This window comes from Candoia aspera, chromosome 7, assembly GCF_035149785.1.
Source record: "Candoia aspera isolate rCanAsp1 chromosome 7, rCanAsp1.hap2, whole genome shotgun sequence".
Classification (NCBI taxonomy): domain Eukaryota; kingdom Metazoa; phylum Chordata; class Lepidosauria; order Squamata; family Boidae; genus Candoia; species Candoia aspera.
Window position 1 is genome coordinate 23,031,815 of NC_086159.1, and position 17,783 is coordinate 23,049,597.

The window sequence follows — 17,783 nt, forward strand, 5'->3', positions numbered from 1 at the left end:
CTCTACCATTCAACCAGGAGTGTACATGCGTCCATTTCCATTTTGGACTAGAATTTTGACAATCATCCTGAAATTTTTAGGTTTCTCTCTTTGCCAGTGATCTCTAGCCAGTATGGAACATGTTATCTTTTTAAAAAATTTTACTGGTTTTTTTCTCTGAAGTGCCTCATAGAAGAAGTACTGAAATTTTCTCCCCCTTTTCCTGGTTGAAACTGCAAGTTCACTAAAGGCCATCTCTTTTATCATTCAGCTTTTTTATGGTTACTTCCTCTCTACATTATTGAGTATTCCCTGTGGTTAAAAAAGATGCTTCAAAAAGTAATCTTTTTGATTCACTGGTTAACCTTCCAGATTAAAGAACTTCTTTCTGATAAAGAGAGCACACAATATTTTGTGAAGCTTCATATATTTGCTGGACAACTCAGCCTGAACGAGCAGAATGACACAAGAACAGTTTATACTTTGACGGGCAAGCCAGCAGATATAGTCAAGGATGAAATGGTTAGATATAATTTTAAAACCTACTGTGTTTCACAGAATTCTAAATGTTTTGGAGAGTATTCTACTAGCTGAATTATGACTGTTGTTTTTAAAATTAGTGTTTTTATTGAACTTTCACTGTGGTTGTTTTAGAAATGGGCTATTCATCTAATATATAGACATAGATGTGCATAGAAATAAAGATAACATATAGACATGTAGACCTAATTTATAGATGTGCATGAACTGTACATAGATATAGTATCATTAAGATCCACAAATCAGATTGAAACAAATATTACTACAGCTACAAGACATTCATCGTTGACCTACAGCAGCTTGGTATATCCCTGGGTGCTGAGGGTAGGCAACACCATCACTGCATGCAGCAAGCCAAGATTTTTGCTGTCTCTGTCTACAGGCTCATGATATGTCTAGAGAAGAACTTTAATCCATTCTCTCTCACTGCAATCCCAAACCAGTTAGCCCTTTTCTTCATTCCAATTTGCTTCCCCGCAAAAGGAGTAGTGATCTGGATCTTTGCTCCCTCCTTGTCGTAGTCCTGATCTGACTCCCCTTTCCCCATGCTCACCCCCTATGAGCAGCATTGCAATCGAAGGCACAAATCAAGCAAAATGTGGAGCTTAAAACCACTTTCTATTAAAAGGCTCTTTTAATGGTTTCTCTAGGTCAGTGTTTCTCAACCTCAACAACTTTAAAATGTGTGGACTTCAATTCCCAGATTTCCTCCAGCCAGCATCTGGCTGGGGAATTCAGGGAGTTGAAGTCCACATATCTTAAAGTTGCTGAGGTGGAAAAACACTTCTCTAGGTATTTATTTATTTATTTTCTTTCCCACCATTATTATTTTTATAAATAACTGAAGGTGGCGCACATACCTAGTACTCCTTCCTCCTCTTATTTTCCCCACAACAACAACACTGTGAGGTGGGTTGGGCTGAGAAAGACTGGCCCAAGGTCACCCAGCCGGCTTTCATGCCTAAGGTGGGACCTAGAACTCTCAGTCTCCTGGTTTCTAGCCTGGAGCCTTAACCACTAGACCAAACTGGCTCTCTGGTATTGCAAGCAGTATATAATTGCAAACGTTACATTAGAATGAAAATGATGAATAGAACAAAATGATGAATATCATAAATTTTACAAAACTGTTTATAATGTTAATATATGCATTATTACATAGTTAATAAATATTATATTCAATATAGATGCATTACTCTATATTTGTCTTCTGGGCCACTTTAGGAAAATTTGCTAAGAATTAGAATACAGGGAGGTAAGAAGAAAGGGAAAATCTTACAAAGGGATATTGTTGCTTCAAATGGAATTATTCATATTATCGACACAGCCCTGGACAACATGAAACCTACTTTTAAAAGTGATAAAGAGGTGAGGTCAAAAATAAAATACAAGGGATTTCAAACTACACTTCTGAATGGGATTAAATATATATTGTGACTGTTTAAGAAAACAGGAATGCCTACCATTTAAGGAAGAAGAATAATGATGCATTTTTAATACAAAATTTTAATTATACATAAAATAACCCTGTAAAACTGTCTTCTCCATTCTGAAATTCTCCAAATGTGTTGGACTTGAACTCCAGAATTCCAAGTTTATTGTTGGTACTAAATGCTTCAGTGAGGAATATTTCTCATTCCTACCCAAAAAACCCAATGGCTGATTGTTGGTGCTTTTGCACACAAAGCAGATCCCCATCATGATCCATCTTCACTTCTGAACTCTAGCGTCAGGTAGTTTATAGACTCCTTGGTGCTCTCTGAGCTTGCTTGTTTGGTTGTTTGCTTTCTTGCAGACATTTCATTGCTCAACCAGGTAACATCATCAGTGTGAGGGAATGTGAGTTTGCTGCCTGTTTATATACAGTAGTTTGCCCTGTCAGTGTTGGTGGGGTGTGGTTTTCTCTTTGGTAGTTCCTTGATTAGGGGATTGTTTTCTGCTTGACTGTTTGGGGTTAATCCCTGCTTATCTGGGTGTTGGCTGCTGGAGGGGATGCATTCTGGTCTGTTTTTGTTTCCTTCTTAATTTTTTGTTCCTGGAAGTTTGGCAGTCAGACAAATCAGCCATCAATAGGCATATAGAAATAAACCATATTTACACACCATTCAAAAGAATCAATAAAAAAGCTAAGAAGGAAACAAAATGACCAGAACACTTTCACCTAATCAATATTCAAACCTGGCTTGTTTTCTTAGAGATCTGTAATGGCAATACTTCAAGATGAACCAAGATGCTCCAGATTTAGATCCATGGTAGAGGTAAGGTACAGCCAGAACAAATAAACAAACAAGATAGATAACCCTTTTAAAGGATGTGTTGACACTGTTGTGCATTTCCCCCTCCCCCTTCTCTTAAAACAGAACACTGTCCTAGGAACAATGCTGGATAAACATCCTGGCCCTAATACTGTTTTCATTCCAACCAATGATGCTTTGGAAAACTTGAACAAGGACACTCTGGACTACCTGTTGTCAAGTGAGGTATGTCTTTAAATTACACATTTATGTTGTAATGGAGGGTTTTTTTTAAAATGCTTTTAAGTCAGTGCCTGGACTAGTCCCTGCAGTTTTCTTGGGAACGTTTTTCAGAAATTGTTTGCCATTGCCTCCTTCCTAGGGCTGAGAGAAAGTGACCGGCCCAAGGTAACCCAGCTGGCTTTGTGCCTGAAGCAGGACTAGAACTCACCGTCTCCCAGTTTCTAGCCTGTTGCCTTAACCATACATGAAACTGGCTCTCTAAATGGGATTTATAGGCTAATCTAATTTATTCTTTTAATATATAAAATTTTGGAGTTGCCATTCAAATAATCCAGTGGTGCAACTGATCATTTGTATGGCATGTTCGGTCTATGCATGGACTCTTTTTTACTACTGGTGAATCTTGTTTGTAATAAAGTGATGCACTTAGCAATAAATGGGTTGTCCTAAGGCCAAAAGCTGCATAAACTTATCTTGTGAATGCACCCATGTACAGTATATGTGTAACCACACACAGACACACAGATGTTATCTGTTTGACCTATAATATCCTGCTTGATGATACCTCATGATCCTAAACTAGAATCTGGTCTGCTCCAGTAGAACAGCAGTGAGGACACCCAAATAGTAATGTTAGAAGAAGGAAAAGGAAGAGAAGAAGGGGAGGAGCCATCTCAATCATGCATGCAGCATTGCGGTTTTATAGAAACAAACGCTATTCCGTTTCTAATTTTTTTTAAATTTACTTTTTTTTATTTAAATTTTGCAGTCTTGTTTAACAGCACTTTTTAAACCCATTTTGTACTATAGAATTTAAATGAGTTTGTGTGACAGAATAGGAAGGAAAGGGTTCTGCCAAGAAATTTTAAAAAATGTTGTGATTGTTTATTGGAGGTTAAACTTTTAACTATGTGAAATTTCTCATGTTTGGTTTTCTGGGGAGGATCCAAAGTGGATCAAGTGCTAGATTTTCTGGGCCATCAGGTCAAGAGGCTCTCAAGGGAGGGCCTCCCATGTTGTACATGTCCCAAAAAAGCAGCAGTTGTTGCTTTCCTAACTGCACACAGCCCTTCAAGGGGAAACCAACTGAAGAGATATGCAGGAGAAAAAACTAAGATTGATGGCAGTGAATTCCAGCAGCATCCAGATGATAAGATGATCATAAGAGCTATTAAAATATTGCAATAAGTGTGTTTCCTGACAGCCCATGTAAATGAAACTTCTCTGTGCAAGTTTACATTTTGATAAAGAAGATTTTTTTAAAATTTGTGCAGGGTTCACATAAGCTTCGCGAACTGGTTCAATATCACATTGTTTCTCACACACAGGTAAGTGTGAAAATATCTCCTGTACTCAATTCATTATATCCTTAGTTATTGCAGAATGTATATATATGCATGTTTCCCAATGAATGAAAGTCTCAGAAAATTGTGTGAGTTTAACATTTCATTTGTTGGAAAGCCAGCATTTTACATTACAAGAAGCATAGGTTTAGACTCAGAGTTAAGAAATTGTTGTTGTTGTTGTTGTTGTTATTCCTAAATCCTGGAACAATTCCATAGGGTGCAAGAACAGAAGTAAACTCTCATATCTTGTGCGTGCTTCCAATCTTCTCTTCTCTCTGAGACACACAAATACAATTTACCATTTTAAAAAGCCCCTCAGATGTTGCATCTCTATTGATCTTTGACCCAAGTTAGGGTTCCATTGATGGAACGGAGATGGAAGATCTTCATCAATTCTCCTTTTCCCTCCTCTCCCAACATACTGATGGCTGATTGCTTGATCATAGCTAAATGATGTGGTTACAGTTGTCATGATGTCATAGCTTTGTGAGGTATAAACCATACCCACAACAAATGAACAGTTATTGATTTTGCAATTTAATGATGGATATGTCCAAGAGTTTTACTAAACTTTGCAATGAACTTTCCCACTGCTAAAATCTGGGATGCTTCCACAATTGGCAGCATTAATGTCCAACTACCACAAGAGGGGGAATCTCCAATAAGAATCTGGAGCTGGAAAAAAGTAGGTGCATCATTTAGCTGCCAGCATTACCATGGATTTTTTTTAAAGATATTACTCACTACTCATTATCTTCCATGCCAAAGCGGTGGCTCCTATTATAATCTTTCTTTAGTATAATAAGTACATTTAATTTCTTCTTTGTTTCTTACAGTTGGAGGTTGCCAGCCTAATCTCTATAGGGCACATCAGGACTATGGCTCAACAGTTTATCTATTTCAACATCACTGAAAATGTAAATCCAAGCAAATCCAATTCTTACTTAATAATTTTGTTCTGCTATTTAATTCAGTAAACTAAATTTGGACTGCAAAGTCCTTGCCTGTGAAGAGTGAAAATTATGACTAATAGACAAGGGTATAAAACAGTGGGAGCATTCTGAAATAAAGTCTAGTAATTTCAAAAGATAATCTCAATTTATGGTAATAATTTATGCAGGGACAAGTCCTGGTCAATGGCAAGAAAATAGAAGAAGCTGACATTGCTGCAAAAAACGGCAGAATTTACACTCTTTCTGGTGTACTTATACCTCCCTTCATAATTCCAATTGTGCCACAAAGATGCGATAAAGTTAAATTTGAACTTAAGATGGTAAGGTTCTTTTGTCCTGTAAACTTCAAAACAGTTTCCAATCAATATTCTTTTCCTTATTTGTTTTCCTTCTGCTAATTAATTAAATAATGCTTATTCTGCATGTTTACTTATTTCAAATGTTTCTGAACTGTCCATCATACCAAGCACGTCTAAGGAGTGTACAACGTTAAATATATTTTATAAAATTTAAAATGTAATAGATGGAGTAGATAGAGAATGATAAATAGAGTTATATAGACATATATATTTCATTTTGTATGTATGTGCATGTATACACATATTAACACAAGCATAGAAACATATAGACCAGTGGTTAGGAGTAGCAGAGGAGCAGTAACATCATAAATGTCAGGATAAATAGAAATATTTTCAGCATGTATCTAAACTGAAGTAGAATTGATGCATATGCAGAGTTCCCCTGTCAGGATTTCCAGCCCATGCCACCAGAAGAAAACTTATTTACCTAGGAAGGCCATGTCTCTTTGCAAATGTAGGATTGTTTAGGAATCGCTTAGCAATCACATGCAGAGTATAGTTTTTAAAAAATCAAGATGGTTGCCATGAAAATGCAATTGAAGCTCCACCCATTTTAAGTCCATTGCAGGGAAAACCAGTGGAGCTTTAATCACACTGTCATGGCCACCATCTTGACTTTATTGACCTTACTTAGTGGACATCCTTCCTCACACCTGTCAGTCCAGTTTTCCTAAAATGAATACTCTTGTTTCAGGGAACTTGTGGAAAATGTCATACATTCCATAGAAACAGTTGTCCAGAAAATTCAGTACCTGTTGTAAGTAAATGCATCATCCATACAATTAACAATTAGATAAGAAAATGCCTTTTTCATGCATTCCAATTAAATTTATTACACATTATATCATGGCAGAAGTAATAAATCCAGTCAACATTTTGTGAATGTGATTTATTCTCCAGTGAAGCTAGCAACACTCCACTCTTTGCTTTACAGTATAACATTGATTACCCTTCATGGTTAAGATTACTTTTTGTTTGCTTTTTTTTAATATTCCAGGCTTTGTTAAACAGTAAATGCATCTACCAAGATCAGTTCCTGCTGAAATATGGGTGTGCTCAGTACTGTAATGTGACAAAAAAGGTGAGAGATGAAAATAACCACCAGGTGCAAAATACTTTAAACCATCTCCCTTTCATGGTCTCTGTGTAAGAGGTAACCCATTTGATTGAATCCCTTAAGGTGAACAAGGCTCCAGGTGTTGATTTCATTTTGCCTGAAATAATTAAAAAGGATCCCAGCCAGTGGGCACTCTGCTGGCACCCCTGTTTACATTCATAGATCAGGCTGGTTATATTCCCAAAGATTGGGGGCTGGCAATAATAGTCCCAATTTATAAGAAGGGCTATAAAAATTATCCATGCAATTACAGGCCTATCAGCCTTTTGAGTGTCATTAGCAAATGTATGCTAAACATCTAAAGCACAAGCTCCAAGACTGGATAGAGACAGAGACTATAATCCAAGATGAACAGGCAGGATTCAAAGAAGGGAGGTCAAGAATAGAACACAATTTGGTGCTCTACCATCTTGCACAAAAATACACCAATAAAAAGAAATCCTCCCCTTTTGTGGCCTTTCTAGATTTTAAACATGACTCAATTGACTCAATTTCCAGAAATGCCCTCTGGAAAAAATTAAAAAACACAACTATCACAGGCACCTCCTTTTTCTGATAAAGAAATTATATTCCAACACCACCTTAAGAGTGAGGTGCAATCCCCAAGGGTCCCTCTCTGGCATAGTAAGTGTTCAGAAAGGGGTGTGACAGGGATGTATTATTCTTGCCCCCTCTCTTTTCAACTGGTACGTCAATTCAACAATTACCCATCACTCTGCAAGAGAAGGAGATCCAGTTTGGTCCAGTGGTTAAGGCACTGGAATACAATTGGGAAAACCCAAATTCTGCCCCTGCTTTAGACACAAAGCCAACTGGGAGTCTTTGAGCCAGTCACTCTCTCTTAGCTAAGCCCTAGGAAGGAGGCAAGGGCAGACCACTACCGAAATCTTGCCAAGAAAACTGCAGAGACTTGCCCATGTAGTTGCTAGGAATCAAAATCAACTTGAAAACTCAAAACGAAAGATACAAGAGAAGCAGTTACATCAAATCACTATCCCTGTTTCAGTATATTCATTGTTGACTCTGAGTAGTCATGAGAACATGATTGCTTGTTTCACAGGAGCCTGAGTGTTGCAAAGGTTTCTTTGGCCCTGAATGTAATCAGTGTCCTGGTGGCTTTTTGAACCCCTGCTCTGGAAATGGTCAGGTAAATAAAGGCATGCACATGGGTACATTTCACTGGTTGTATGATAGAAAATAGGCTCTACCCCTTGACCAGATCTTTCTGCGATTCATCTTTCTGATGATTATAGAAGGAACGGTCAGCTTGCACCCATATCTGCCCCAGATCAATGACTTCTAACATCACATACGACACATTCAAACTTGTATTCTTCCCCCCACCTCAATGCAGTGTATGGATGGAATGAAAGGAAATGGCACTTGTATTTGCAAGAGTGGATTTGAAGGGTCGCAGTGCCAGTTTTGTGCAGATCCCAATAAATATGGACCACAATGTGACAAAGGTAAGCATTCTTCTTTCAGAAGATAAGGAAAGGAGCTATTTTGTGGCAATGCAAATGCAAACTCAACATGGGGTGTCAGATCCAGGACCAATGGGATCTGAGTTCTGCCTGGGCATTAGGGCTTTTTCAGCGACTTCCCACTACATCCTTTTGCAGCTCCAAAAGGCTATGCCTGGAAGATACGGATACCCTTCAGAATGCCATAGGATATGCTACACTAGAGAAACTTCCACATTAGGTGTTTTGGTTACTTCTGAACCCTGTGGTCCCATGCCATGGTTCATTTTCAACAGCTGAGCCTCTTTACTTCCAATATCAGCTATAGTGCAAGAGGAACCATTCCTGAAGCTGATTTTCAGCTGAAAAGACTGGAGCTCTGCAGAACATGGTGGTTAGTCATTTCCCCATAGGTGGAAAATCCTATCTTAGCCTTCCTCCCAGTTCTTGAGCATCAGCTTCTTAGTAGGTCCTGTAATAGGAAGGGTGGCTGGAGAGCTTTGCATCTTCTTCTCAACTGGCTAGGCCAAGCAGGGATGAAATTGACTAAAGTGTTGTCATTCCCCTCTCCACCCCCCTTTTTTTTGTGGGTGTGTTTCTGAATCATTGCTTTCAAACTGCTTTTGAAGGATTGGGAAGTACAAATAGTGATAAGTATGAACATGCCCTAAATTATAATGTGGTTGGGTAGTTCAGTACAGTATATTGTGGGACTCCAGCCATTATTTTATCAAGGTGTAGGAACTATTGAGTAATATCAAAATATATTTGGAAGAGGAAGGTAGTCTTCATACACATTTTTTAACATTTTAAAAATGAAAAATCCTAAAAAGGCACTGGGAATATCCCATTGAAATGGCATTCTCCATGTATATTGGACTACAATTCCCATAATAAATGAGCATACTGCCTGTGGAGATAGGAATTAGAATTTAATTTACCTTGTTAATGTCAAATTGGTAAAGTCTGCTCTAAGAAATATAACCAGAGATTTAATTATACTTTTAAAAAAGTATGACTCCAAGTTATAGGCCTCTTTCATTTATCTCACTGATACTTCCCCCCACCCCTCAATCCTTCTGCAGAATGTATGTGTGTTTATGGAAAATGTGACAACCAGCTAGACAGTGATGGGAGCTGCCTTCCTGGTTCATGTAAAAGTGGCTATGCTGGAAAAGTCTGTGATGCACAGGTGTTTGCATGTGGGCCTTTTCTTCAGTTCTGTGATGTCTATGCTGATTGCATCTTTAGCAATGGTACCATGCGGTAGGTACATAAAATACATCTGCTCATTTTTTGTACCTCTCAGGTAGTTTACCTATAAATAACACTTACCTTCTCAGTTATCTGCTTTATGAGCATTCTTGTATCATGCTGCTACTTGTAACTTTTCAGTGGGCTTTCTTCTTGACTGTCCTATCTGATTACACAAAACAAAAGGGGCCTGATTGTTACTGGTACTGTTTTTCACCTAATTTATTAGCTGTCCCTCACAAGAGAAGATCCACAAGCAATTTTCTAAGCATTCCTTTCGTATTTCACACCGTACACAGATGTGCATACAGACTGGCTTTTAATCCATTGTCTCAACTCACCTTGTATTATAGTAAATTTTTGTCTTTTCTGACTGGCACTCAGAAATATATGTTGCTTGCCACCTTCATGGACAGGTTAGCCATCAATGCATCTTCTCTTGACATAGACTTTATTCCTGCATGCTGGAGTCTCAGTATAATTTCCTCCAGCTGCATAAAATGCAAGTAACAAATCGCTATGAGGAAAAGCAGGTCCAGATGATAACAGTGAAGTCCAACATGGATGGTCCTTGGCAAGATGGAGCCTCCAAACACTCTTGAATTCTCAACTACATATCAGTTTTTCTGTACCCCAGCTTCTCTTCCTGATGTTCTTTATTTTTTTCTCTTCCATCTTTATGTTTGCTATTACCACCTTTCTTTCTCTTTTCTCTCCCTTATCAGGTAGCAGTGCAACTATTTCTTATTTCCTTTGTTTTAGAAAAAAAACATGAGTGTATTGCAGCCCAAAACCGTGCAGCCTCTTTGTTTCATCAGTGAGCAACCATGGGAGAGAGTAGAGAGATTACATATTATTTAAAAAGAGAAGCATTTATGGGGAGAATCCCTCTGGGCTTTGGATCCTTGAATCTTTATTCTAACCAGGAGCACAACTGGGCTACAGCTACCCCCACTAGTTATAAACAGCAAGAATAGAAACTGTCTTAGGAAAATAATATACAAAGAACTTCCTTATCCTAAACTGGCTAGTGCTTGGTCTAGCAGTGGTTCTCCACATTTCTACACCCAGTCCTGATAGCTGAGATTCTGAGGTTGTGGGTAAAGATGTCATTAAAGGTCTCAGAGCTTGTATTTTGGCTATACAAGCAAATGTGTCATCCAGGACTTTGGGGCAGAAGTCCAACATCCACCTAACAGATTGATTAGGTCTGGTTTACCAAAAGAATCCCCACCACCACCAAAAACTACTGGGACCAGAACCTAAATGTCCTTGATCTTCATACTGGGTATGAGGTGCCCCTACACTATTTAGTTATTTGGAACCTTCCCTAAAAGGTGGAGCTGCCTCAAGAAATTCAGTTCCCCAGAGCAGAAAAACAACTGGTGCTCCATCATTGGACTCCCACATCAAGATGCATATTGCCAATGACAGCTATGATAACTTGGCTTATTGGTCTGCAAGCACCTTTTTCCACCCATAGGAGTAAAAATACAACTAACTATTTATTTCTCCTCCATAACAACCAAAAGCCTGAAGAAGCCAACTGACTTTATGAATGATACAGCCACGATATTAAAATATACTTTAGGTAGCAGATAGGGAAAAAAAAACCTCCGAGTCTCTGTAGGTTGGCTGCAACTGTTTTACCCTTTCCAAGCTTATTAATTCCACATTCTTTTATGTGCAATTTTAGCTGTGTTTGTAAACCTGGATATGAAGGAGATGGAATAATTTGCAGTGAAATTGATCCTTGTGCTCACATAAATCCACATAGTTGCAATGTTAACGTAAGTATACATTGGTTTTTTTTCTGATAGAGGAAACTGTAAATATAGGCATAATCTTATTTGATCCCATTTCCTACCTCTGATTAGTAGATAACTTCATCGCTCAGATTCAGCTTATGCCCAGATGCTACTCATAGACTAACTACGTTTTGTTACAGCCCACGTGGCTGAGTTTTGTGCAGCAGCACAGAAGATCCACTGGACCTTTTGGCTAGTTTGGGTAGTGGTCCAATTTTCCACTAGCCAGATGCATTCAGTGTAATTGTAATTCGCTTAAACTTTCAATATTATCACTTCCTTGTAATTTTTGATGTTGTTATATTTATATAATTTTATGTCTATTTTATAATTTAAGTATTGACTGCACCCTGGATCTCACTCATAGATGTCAGGTTGTTTTATAAATGTATTTTAATTCTGTCTTAAATTTTATTTTGTTTATTATCTATTAAGATAGATTTATGTATATTCACTGAGCACTCTGCTCGTATTGGTCTATGACCGTAATAAATTGAACTGAAATATCTGATCCCATTTAAAGTCTGAATTACATCTTCCAGACTGATATCATTTTCCAAATAAAGACAAATTTACTTTAAAATAGTCACTACCAAGGGTAAATAAAATACATTCTTGTGTATCTCAAATTGGTTTCATTATTTTATTTAAAAGTGTGATAGGCAAAGGAAGCAAGTTAAACATTTCACAGGAGGCACTTTCCTCTTCCTCTTCAAGTAGGTGCATAATTTCACTAAAAGAATAAATAATAGTCATATAGGATGCCTTCTGGGTATAGCTCACAGCTAAAGATTTGTTTTGTTTTTTCATAATTTCACAGGATCTGCTTTAATTAGTAAATTGTAATTATTTATTAGTTGCTTAACCATGGATTTTGGACATTTTAATAGTGTAAATAAGAGTAGTTATCTTTGTTGTTTTTAGGTTAATTATTCCAATTGGCCAATGTGTTGTTTTTTCAGCCATTTCTGAAAAATGAAAACAGCACATCAATAGTCATTCTAGAACAGGGATAGGTAAACATGCACAGGAAACCAATGTAGCTATTGCTATAAATCAGTGTTTCTCAACCTTGGCAACTTTAAGGTGTGAGGACTTCAGCTCCCAGAATGGCTGGGGAATTCTGGGAGTTGAAGTCCTCACATCTTAAATTTGTCAAGGTTGAGAAAGACTGCTCTAAATGAAAAGGTCATGCAAGAAAATAGTGGTTATCATTTCACAAGTGAACAAATTGTTTTTAGTCTGGAAAAACAACAGTTCTGGGATGAGAGAAAACTGATTAAGAAATGAAGAATTCTCTCACTTAAGGTGTCATAATTTAGTATACATGATTCAGAATCTACCTACTATCAGTTGTGTGAATGTTTCCACATATCAAGAACAAGATATGAGAATCTGTGAGCCTAATTCTGGAGGCATAGATCCATAAGAATTTAGTCTTATTTGTAATTTATACTAAATTTCTCACTGAAATCATAGTGCAGAATCATAAGGTGGGATAATATGAAGTGTTTACAATTGTTCCCAAGTAGTTACATTTATGCAAGTGAATCATAAGTGAAATCTGATCATCTTTTTATCATCTTTTACCACTGAAAGACTTCATCATTCTATGCTTCTACACAGGTTATACTGGGAGGACCTACTTTCCTTTCTTCTCACTTCATTATGTGTAAAGAACAGCTGATTGTAGTATTAACTCCCAGATATATATTCTCGTAGGCAGAATGCATCAAGACTGGTCCTGGAACTCATGAGTGTGTGTGTCAGCCAGGATGGACAGGAAATGGAAGAGATTGTTCAGCAATAAACAATTGCCTGCTGTCAAATTTTGGAGGATGTCACACTAATGCTACTTGCCTATACCTAGGTCCAGGTCAAGTAAGTTTTCTTCCTTACCTTTTTACACTGTATAGTTTTTATGCAGCAGTAATAGAGAAGGTGTCAGCTGATGGATCTCAATAATGGAGAACACCCTTCTTCATGGGGCATCCAATATATCGGGATTGCAACACTAAACATTGTCAATCAATTTGGCCAATGGCAAGCCTAACATATCTGGAGGGCACAACATTGAAGAAGGCAGTTCTATAATGTTGGGCTCATGGTGTTTGCAATAATAGTATAGTTCACTAGCATGCAGTCCATAGATCAGGAAGGTGGCCAAAGAAAGAATCATAACCATTCTAAAATTGCTGAAGCATTGATTGAGGACAGTTGCTATATCTACTATCAGTCCCATATCAACCTAGCAAGGCATTTTATAAGCAAAAGAGTTTAAAATCAACTCTGTGTGTGCACGCGCACATGCAGCTATATGTGTGTGTATAAAGAGAAAAAGGGTAAATACTATCAATCAACCAGCCAAGCCCCTAGATTCATATAAATGGAATGACTATTTCTTGACATGAAGACAGGATACAGAAAAAGGCGTCAGACAGATGTAATAAGATAGGATGCTATTTTACTACGATGGCTCTGTCTCATGATTCCATCAACTGAAATTCTTATAATTGCTGAGCAAAGAGAAAGTCCTGCTCTGATGTTACTGATTAATCAGACATGCTCATGGTGGATGAGATGGCCACTTAGGTATTCAGATCCTAAATGTTGAACTGGGCTTCAGAAACACATCAAGAAACAACCAGGACAATATAGTAGTGAAGATGGATTGATGGGATCCAAGAAACTGGCCCCTCTTCAGATTTTAGATACTGCATATTTACTGTCTGAGATTTGGGACACTCTTCAAAAGTACTGAAATATATTCACTTTGATGCAACCTTACCAATAAGATACAGTATCAGCTGGAATACTGAATAAATAGATCCTATGTATAAAATATGCAATAGTTGAACTTGTGCATCTGCAGTCCTTGTTCCTTGTTCCTTGTGTGGGATGTCCAAGTTGTCTAGTCTTTACAACTTAATTATATGTTTTAGCACTGATATAATAAATGCATCTGCAGTCTTGTGTTGAGTCAACAGGATTTTTCTGAGTCAACTTCCAGCAATGTCCCTTGCAATTGTCAGTTGTCATACTTCATCCTAAAGTTTTAATGAAAGAGTCAGTGATTTATAGGAGTCAGCAAGTTTATTTCAAGCACACTGTTTTATTTCTTATTTTCTATATAATACAGAATGATTGTGAATGTAAAGAAGGGTTGCGGGGCAACGGATATGAATGTGAACCAATAAACTACTGTTTGGAACAAAATTGGAAATGCCACCCTTTGGTGAGTTATTCATTTGGATTGGTTTATAAAATATCTCAAACTCTCTGTAGCTTTATTTGTTGAACTGGACAATATTGTAATAAACTTTAGCTTGTGACTGGAGAAGTAATCTTTCAGGCTCCTCGTATGGGATATTCAAGCTGTCTAGTCTTTTACAACCCAGTTATATGTTTTAGCACTGATATAATAAATTTTGGAATGCTGGTAATGCCACGGGGAACAGCTCGGACCAATTTCTACTGTGTTTCTAATCAGCTGATACTGTGAGTCATTTACTCAAGAAATCACTTGCCCTGCTCTATGAAGATACAGAACTAAACCCAATCCCAAAAGGCTAATCTGCTGCATTCCCACTGGGCAGCCCCCAAATCAGAATTCTTTGGATAGGTTCCATTCCTGCTATTGTCACCAATAGTATACAGTCAGCATTAATTGTGACATCAAAGTCACTCTAGATACCTCATTAATGGATCTGCCTCTCCTCTGAGAATCTTGTACCAGAGGAGTGGTTGCATTCACACAGGATGAATGCCAGATTGGCAAGCAACAAAAACTTTGTGAGTCCTTCTTTTATGTAGAAGCTATTCATGCAAAGCAAAACTATGGCTTTCACAGGACACGGTAAGTCTATCATGCTGAAAAATCTAATAATAGGACTTTAGTTATTAGCTGAGTAATCCTTGCAATGAAAACAGTTAATTCATCTGTTTGAATTTAAAAAATATTTGTCTTGCAGATGCTTTGATTCTCAAAGCCTTGTAATTAATGGTATTGTGCTATGATATATTCACAAGCACATAAGCACACTTGAGTCTTTGAACAGAAGCATAGCCGTCAACTGACGCCTTAGCAACTTTGCTACACGTGAGCCCTGCTGCCTTTTATGCTGCAAACCATGTCAAACCAAGAATTTACAGACACAGGTGTTTGACAGGGTTCCTTTTTCCCCCCACAGGCAGTCTGTCAGCTCACAACTTCTGGAGTCTGGAAATGTTTGTGTTCAAAGGGCTATGAAGGAGATGGCAGTATATGCTATGGCAACATTATGGATGTGAGTAAAAACCCTCTAAGTGATCTTGTATTCATTTTTCTGATGTGTTTGTTTACATTTGTTTATCTAGTCAGACAGGCAAATGTGGTCAGAGACCAAAACTGAGGTTTACTGAACAGTCAACAGGACAGAACCAGGTAAGGAAATAAGGCAAAGATGTCTTCTGGAATTCTTTCCAATCTCTTTATCAGCAATGGCCATAGAAGACATCTGTATTTCTTTTCTGTGTAATACAGTAACATGTTGCATGTGTGTGTTTGTGCCCTTTCACCCTGGGACTAATCATGGAACATGTGTGTGAGAGACACGGTCTAGTCAGGACAGGTATATACAGTATGTGTTACCTCTGTGAGTACATGTTCCTCAGCAAGTATCCACTGGGAAGCATAGCTCCAGTCTGAATCTCCTAACTAGAAGCAGGGAGCTTGCAATGGCGTAGTTGGCAGCATTCTGAGGAACTACCTTCCATCCCTGTGGATTCTCTGTTTTTTCCATGAATAGACTTTTCCTGGCAATCTCAGCTGGGATTTATTGTTTCCACCGAGGGCATCCAGTAAATTTCTGAATATGGATGCCTCCCTCCTCCCATAGAGGGCACATTGACAAGAGAGGTTGATACATCATCAGTGTCCCATTCTAGAGTGAGAGCTCCATAACACTGTAGTGGAGCTTCTCCTTGTTTGGAAAGCACTTCAAGCTTTTGAGACTGTGCTAATAGGAGCAATGATTCAAGTCACAACAGACAATACAACTGTTTACTATTGTTGTTGTTATTATTATTATTATTATTGTTATTATGGTTGATCGCACAGTCAGCCAGATGATTAGACTGGATATGGTGTTTTTGTCCACCTATTGAGTCCTTCCCAAGGACCTGGGATAGGCAGATGTTGTTTAATGGTGTTAAGGGTATCATCGCAGGATGGAAGCTGTTCCAAGTAAAGCTGCCTTTTGCAATTGACTGATGGTGATTTTGTCAATGCCGATGGTGTTCAAGTGGTGCTCCAGATGTTTTGGAACTACACCAAGGCACCTATTACTATTGGTACTATCTTTGCTTTCCTTGGCCACAGTTGTTCTACTTCCATTGGCAGGTCTTTATATTATAGACAGTCTATTGTCTATTGACAAAAAAATCTGGATAGTGGGATATTGCAATTATTACTATTACTATTACCATTTGAACAAGCAGGATCAGATTAGGTATCCCACACTATTGCAAATAACTCTAGCGTATAGAATTGGTGTGCCACCAGAGATGTTTTTCTTGTCTCTGTAAACTTTGATTATTCCAAGAGTATATTGGTGGACTACCTCAATTGTCCACCAGGAGTGAACTATACATAGCAGCTGGAGTCCCATATTCCTTATCATATTTTTTGTCAGTTAGGATCAGCCAGCCATAGATTTATTTGCAAAACTAGAGAATTCCCTTTGCCAGAGCATTTGTACAAGGGCATGCCATGGTACCAACTCTCCCATGGGCATTTCCTTTTTTGTTTCTTTATATTTTTCCCCATACCCATTACTAACAAGACTTATCACTAAAATCTGTCAAGATTAGAACAAATACAAGTCTTTGGAACTTGTACTCCTTACTCAAAGGCAATGCTGCCACGTGCCCCACATTCTAGATCTCCTTTCCATGCTTCAGGTAGCTCTTCATCATCCAGACCACCAGTCATTGCAAGTCATGGCATAGAGAATCACACTGATTCTTCTCACAGAATAACATTTTGTGACTGATCGTATCATGCTTATCCTAATTATTGAAACTTCTTCAAGCACAACCATTAGAGACCCATTCAATGAAGGCAATGAATGCTCCAACTATAGAAGTTTGGGGTATTGAACTGTGTCATGTGACATTTGACCTTAGTTGTCAACCTTTGTCTGTCATTACTGTATGGATGCACATAGATCTGGCCCTTCTTTTGGATGTGCTGTTATATATCTGCCTTTTCACCAATAAGTGTAGCTTGTTATTTACCAACACATGTTTTGTAGAAACCAAAAAATAGAAGAACCTTTAACTGTGTTCTTCAAGTAAACATCTGACCATTCACATGGCCCACTCATCAACCACTCACAGGCAGCCTTATACTCAAAATTTGCTTGCTGCAGGAACTGAGGTAAATAATGGGGGTCTTTTCAGGCATGTGCAGAGTGTCTGCTGAAATGCAGCGGAGCACTAGAATGTT

At 38.0% G+C, this 17,783-nt stretch overlaps 1 protein-coding gene across 1 annotated transcript in view; it reads left to right on the forward strand.

Annotated features, from left to right (window-relative positions):
* Positions 1-434: 434 nt before the first annotated feature.
* STAB2 (stabilin 2) overlaps positions 435-17,783 on the forward strand; it is a 75,292-nt gene continuing 57,943 nt past the window's right edge. The window contains exons 1-16 of the mRNA XM_063308724.1: positions 435-501; positions 1,744-1,887; positions 2,715-2,777; positions 2,880-2,999; positions 4,271-4,324; positions 5,179-5,259; positions 5,463-5,615; positions 6,349-6,411; positions 6,652-6,735; positions 7,832-7,918; positions 8,126-8,237; positions 9,320-9,500; positions 11,185-11,278; positions 13,019-13,177; positions 14,436-14,531; positions 15,487-15,582. Coding sequence (XP_063164794.1) covers positions 499-501; positions 1,744-1,887; positions 2,715-2,777; positions 2,880-2,999; positions 4,271-4,324; positions 5,179-5,259; positions 5,463-5,615; positions 6,349-6,411; positions 6,652-6,735; positions 7,832-7,918; positions 8,126-8,237; positions 9,320-9,500; positions 11,185-11,278; positions 13,019-13,177; positions 14,436-14,531; positions 15,487-15,582 — 1,590 coding nt within the window. The 5' untranslated portion in view covers positions 435-498. The remainder of the gene's footprint in view (positions 502-1,743; positions 1,888-2,714; positions 2,778-2,879; positions 3,000-4,270; positions 4,325-5,178; positions 5,260-5,462; positions 5,616-6,348; positions 6,412-6,651; positions 6,736-7,831; positions 7,919-8,125; positions 8,238-9,319; positions 9,501-11,184; positions 11,279-13,018; positions 13,178-14,435; positions 14,532-15,486; positions 15,583-17,783) is intronic.